General features: G+C 36.4%; 1 protein-coding gene across 2 annotated transcripts in view; it reads left to right on the forward strand.

Moving 5' to 3' along the window:
* LOC150083302 (protein BCCIP homolog) overlaps positions 1-4,273 on the forward strand; it is a 161,201-nt gene extending 156,928 nt beyond the window's left edge. Inside the window, exon 8 of one of the 2 annotated variants that reach the window (XM_090377162.1) lies at positions 4,024-4,273. In XM_090377162.1, the coding sequence (XP_090233288.1) occupies positions 4,024-4,197 (174 nt within the window). In that variant the 3' untranslated portion in view covers positions 4,198-4,273. Of the gene's footprint in view, positions 1-3,349; positions 3,530-4,023 lie in introns of those variants that run through there. The other variant, XM_090377163.1, reaches the window with a different exon arrangement.
* Positions 4,274-6,000: the final 1,727 nt, after the last annotated feature.

Here is a 6,000-nt window from a genome sequence, read left to right on the forward strand (position 1 = left end):
GCCTTAGCACATTTATTGGAAAACCAAAGTTTACATAAAGGACGAGATTTTAAAGTGGAGTGTGGGATAAAGGATTACATTCCTGCAAGAATAATTTCACTGACACGATCTGAGCAAACGTTGACATTAGAAGTTTTGAAAGAGTAATCCGACCAAGGAAAAGAAGAAAAGAAATCTCACATGTCATCTCATTTTGCATTCTTGTAATGCCACACAACACGAGGTTGGGAATAGCCACGAGATAAAGGTTCCATTGGAGAAGAGACAATCACCAAGTTGTGATCTGAAGTGCCTAAAGGACCTCTCACTTCGACCGTGTACTTAGAAGGGTTGTTTGTGAGAAAAAGATCAAGCGTGTTGGCTGTATGATTAGGATTGTCTGGTATTCATGTAGGTAAATGAACAATCTGTGCAAGGTCAAGTAATTGCAAAAGCCTCAGCATCTCGACCAGCTGGGTTAGTGTGACTAGAAAATGGAAGCCAGCTGGAGTTGTGAACATTAAAATCAGCAAGGAAAATTACCTCACTGTTAGGAAAGTTGGACTGGAGAAAGTCAAGTTGCAAAGAGAGGAAGTCAAAAAGCTCCAAGTGATTAGTGGAGTTGGGAGAATGGTAGAGACAACGGATGAATTTTACACTATGAGGTAGAGAGATTTTAAGCCAGAGAAAATCAAGGAGAGTAGATTCCAAATTTCCAAGTCTCTGACAGGGAATATCAGAACAGACATATGCACAAGTACCACCTTTGAGGTGCAAGGAATCATAAAGCAAATAATTTGGGCATCTGAGATGAGCAGTAGTTGAATCAACCGATAACAGATTCTGTCAAAAAAAGTACATGGGGTTTGGCAGGCTGCAAGTGGAAATGGGCATCATTGAGATTAGAATTTAGACCACGTATATTTGTGAAATGAATTAGGAAGTGCTTGGGAGGTTTAGATCTTTTTGCAGATAAGCTTGCTCTATTAGTTTGACAATTCATGATGTGTTCAATAGTAAGAAAAAGTGGGTGGGACATGCTGCATGAAGTAATGAAATTTTTGGATATGGTATACACAAGATCTGGGTAAGAATATACCCAGATCCTTGACATATGGCCTCGACAGTGCTCCACACATACATACTCCCTCCAGTCACTATCTGGCAGAGTAGAGGTAGTAAGATTATACACTAGCTGATCCAGAAGCCTCCTAGAGAGTTACCAATAGGTTCGGTCCAGTGTACTAACTAGCAGCCGTCCTGCGAACACCGTTTTAGAGCTGTGCCCTCGAAATGTAAGGAATATTGGATCTCGCCACGATGTTCATTATAACCTCAAAAGTCATCAATCATGCTGCATGATGGAAGAGATAGGGAAGGGTTGACCGGAACTTAGCTCTAGAGACTAAACATGGGTTCCACCACTTCATGCCTTTAATAAGCAAAGTGGTGGTATTGCACCGGTTGATAGGGAAGGGTTGACCGGAACTTAGCTCTAGAGACTAAACATGGGTTCCACCACTTCATGCCTTTAATAAGCAAAGTGGTGGTATTGCACTGGTTGATGAGAGTCATCTACCCCTTAGGGTTGTTGCGCAAGAAGCATTTCCAGTTGGAGGGGCAGGATGGTCTTGCCCTTCTCCTGTGGTAGGCATAGTGGGGATAGCGCCACTTGCTCCACTGTCTTCCTCAGGAGACCGTCTCTGATTTTTTGAACCGACCTCTCTGCCTAAGGCCTGAATACAAGTGACTTTATCCTGTGCCACACTGGATGCAGTATGATTAATATTTCTCTGTGATATCATGCATCTATGGGGGTGGACATGTTTAGTGTGGTAGTTCTTGGGAGTTATGCCAGATGGTGCCACAATCTGCCTTAGCCACCACTCCAACCTTGGGGTAGGTAGGTCCCTTGGAGAAACTTTCACGATATTTATTTATTTATTAATTTTTATTACTATTATTATACCGGTCTCCCAGTGTGATGGAGCTGTGTTCGCTTCCGCCAAGGGGATACTCGAAACCTGGTCCATCAGGCTGGTAGTCCAGTGTCATAACCACTGGGCCATCGCACCCCTATATTATTATTATTATTATTCCTTAATGTGCATTGTGCTGCTGTCTTAGTGGCCTAGTGTGATTTATTCTTACATATGCCACTCATACAACAACATTAATACTGGTCTTGCAAACATTAAACACGTAGAAAGGTCTGAAACTTATGTTGGACTCACCTAGCCACATTGCAAAAAAAAAAAAAAAAGTTCTAATAATAAGATCCAGTAGAAGCAGGAAGTAAATGCATACCATAAATTTTATTTTGAGTTAGGATATTTGTATTCACATATTTATGATAAAAATTTAAATTAATAGCTTTGGTGGAGGATTTGATATTTAAATGTTGGAGAATTTGCTGTTGATTTGAAATGTTGCTGTTTAACCCTTTCATGATTTTGTACATATATACATTTTTCATGTGTGGCCTCTGTTGAGTGTGTTTGTATGTACAGTATACTGGGACAGTCTGGCCATATAGGAAACTCAGACAGTTGTCTAGAGCATCGAATTTGACGAAAACATAAAGTTAAAATGAAAAAAATATTGAGGAACATATTTTAATTTCAAATAGAGGAAATGTGAATTATAATTATTTTCTGGAAATTTATTAACTGCATTTAATTTACTGCAGACAGAACTGGTGCTAGGGGTGTGCAAGTGAGGCAGTGCTAGGTGCAATATTGCATATGTATGTGTGTTAAGATATGATATGAATTAAGTGCCATTACAAGGTTTTGCCTCAGGTGCCACAAATGCTAGCACCAGCCCTGACTGCAGTAATAAGTATTTTAGCATAATTTTTTTATTTGCAGCATGTGGTAAAGGTGACCCTCTGTGTAATTTTGATAAGCAATAACTCAACCACTCAACAATCTGTTCCCCAGTTTACCAAAAACAGTGTATATATGAGGTTTGGGACCATTGATTACATGTTTTGCTTAAGTTATCAGTTGCATCATTTTCCTGGGGACTATTAGGGTGCCAATTGTTGGAAACTAGCCCAGGAACTCTCCTGTATACATGTTTTATTTTTCATGTGTGTACAAGTAATTGTGCAGAGTTTATAATTAGATGACAGTAAAAATACAGATTTAAAAATCTGAATAAAAATTCCTTCCTCTTAATATCAGTTGGTTTGGACATACAAAAGGCAGATTTGACTAAATCTCAAATTTTGATCTAGTAAGTTTGTGAAAGTGAATTGCGGGTGATACGTAAATAGATGTAGAGAATATTACACCATCAAAAAAATAAATAATGAAATAACAAATGTGCTTATTTATATTTATGAATTTTTCCCTTATTTTTTTAGATTCCAATTTGATTTTTGATGATAATTTTACTATATTATTGGACAGTCAAGTAAAAATGAGAACAAATTTAATATTTTAATGAGATACATGCAAAGAAACTCGCTCCACAAGCCCACCTCCATTGGAAACTTACATGCAGGGGCGTGCCATCCATGTGTGCGACGCACACAGAGGTGCCAGGAAGCCAATAATAAGAATATCAGGAACTAAGGTAGGTTATTTTTTAAATAACCTACCTTAGTTAATTTTTTTAAATAGCAACATCTCAATTAAAAGAGATGCTGGCTATTTAACTCTTTATGTGTGGTTTATTTTTACTTTTCCTAATGTGGTGTTGATATGCATTATAAAATTAATAGTGATAATTTTGCGTTAATTTAGAGAGAAATTGTTAAATTTTAGAATATTATTTTCTGATGTTTTTAATTAATGGAGCACCGTATAAATTTTTGCACACTCCTGGTGTGCTCCTGCTTACATGCATTAAGAAAATTCTCTACCACAGGCTCATGTGCATTCCAAGAACTCATTGGCATCAACCCATGCATATTCTAGGAACTCATTTGTGAAGGGGTTACCCTTCACAAATAGTTAAAGAATAGTTAGTGAAAGTGGGTAGAAAAGTTTCAACCTTTTGAATACATAACATACACATATATAATTTGTTTTACAGGATGCAGAAGTTTACTTTGATTATTGTGTAGATGAAGAAACAGATAATGCTTTGGGTGGGCAGTGGACAGAAGAAGATAAAGAATGGATACGGTACCGCCGGGTATTAATTCTGACTGCCTCAAAATTAGAAACATTATTAACAAAGTTGAGGACTGAGTTCTCTATAGCTTAATATAAATATTGACTTTTGTTAAATAAATCAGGTTATTTGTAATTAAAATCAAAATAAAGTTCTTACAAACTTAGTACCCTTGCTAAAATTACTCTCATGATTACATAACATGTAGGATGATTTATTTTTGATTCTGAAATCATAAGATCTTTATAGATTCGATCTTGCCCTCCTGATAGCTTTAGTTATGTATGTAACCTGAGGACATTGCCAGTGACATTTTTTCTTTACACAACTTATAGCATATTGCATATTCACCTTTATTCATATAATAATATATATGAGCTGGAGCCCCAAAGGAAATTCTTAACCTTTGTAAGATGTAAATGAGCATTATGATCTATCACATGAAATTCAGGGCTGACACTTTCAAAAACCATACATCTGTTTCACCCTGTAATCTTCCACTTGAAGGAGAAGAGATTCTTTATCCAAGCATTGATCTATTTCAAAACCTGAAGTGTGTTAATATCAAAAAGCACATTGCATGGAATATGCTTTGTAGAACTACACAAGTTCATCAAAATTAAAATTCCCTCAGACGATTTCATTCATTTAATAGCACTTAGTATTTGAAATTGTGAATATCAACAAGACCATGTCATGTATTATCCAATCTATGTTGTGTTGTATTTCAGTGCATAATTTTTGCATGGAAACTTTTAGAGCCAATCCCCTGAAATTCAGAATGGTGGCTTAGGATAACATTTCTCACCCTTCCCCTCTCTCCATCTCTTTCTCTCGCTTTCTGTTTAATCAGTGCATGTTGGAGGAGTGACAGATAGCTACAAAATGTGCAGTTTAATAGGTTACTGGGAAATGCTAAAATTAATGAGTGCTAAACACATGTCCTGGCATATGCAGTAACTTAAGCTGATCTCTCTGCTCCTTATTTTTAATTGTTTATTTTAGTGTTGTTTTGCAAAATCGGTCACAAAATACACCTGTTTATTCCCAATCTTTTTTCAGACTGCTGATATATCCAGCCTTTGACCAGGACTGTTTTATTTGCCATCAAACAAAATATTTTTAGAAGGAGAGAGAATGTAGAGGAGAATGACAAATAACAAACTGATATGGTCACCATTTCAACTGCAAGCACAGTTTCAGTTATATTTCATGAATTTTGATCATTTTATTTACACTAGAAAAGAAAATGTTTATTAATGGTAACATTACTAATTTTGATTTATTTATAATTTGGCATCTTGTTTGTTGGCCAGTTTTACACAAAAGTTTATTCATTGTCTGGGCAAAATTTCATAACTTCACTGATTACATCAACTTGTTTTTGATAAAACCAGTATAGTTATATTAGCTCGTAACTACAATAACATTTTAGCTCAGGTGTTATCAGTTAAACAACCATGACATTATTTGTCTTATACGAATTAAAATATTATACGAATATGACATTTGATGGCATATTCGTATAATATTTTATGCTTGGCAGGCTGTAGTAAGAGACTAAAGAAAGATAAATAGCATCAATCTGAATAGTTTACCAACAAATGTGAGAGAACCTGTTTATTGTTCTGTTTATTTTAGATAACCTTGAGTACTGCTTCCAGGTCTGGAGGCCTCATTTTAGGAAAGATGTAGAGTTGCTTGAGCAAGTACAGAGAAGGGCAACAAGATTGGTGAGGGGAACGAAGGAGTTCTCTTACCATGAAAGGCTTAAGTTCTGTAAATTGCAGCGGCTAGAGACTAGACATCTGCAAGGTGCGCTGATTGAGGTGTATAAGGACTTGAATGGGTTGAGCGTGCTGAATTCTGATGGAATTCTTCCGCTTGCTCAGATTA

This window comes from Mastigoproctus giganteus, chromosome 7 (assembly GCF_048544385.1).
Source record: "Mastigoproctus giganteus isolate SK-2022 chromosome 7, ASM4854438v1, whole genome shotgun sequence".
Lineage (NCBI taxonomy): Eukaryota > Metazoa > Arthropoda > Arachnida > Uropygi > Thelyphonidae > Mastigoproctus > Mastigoproctus giganteus.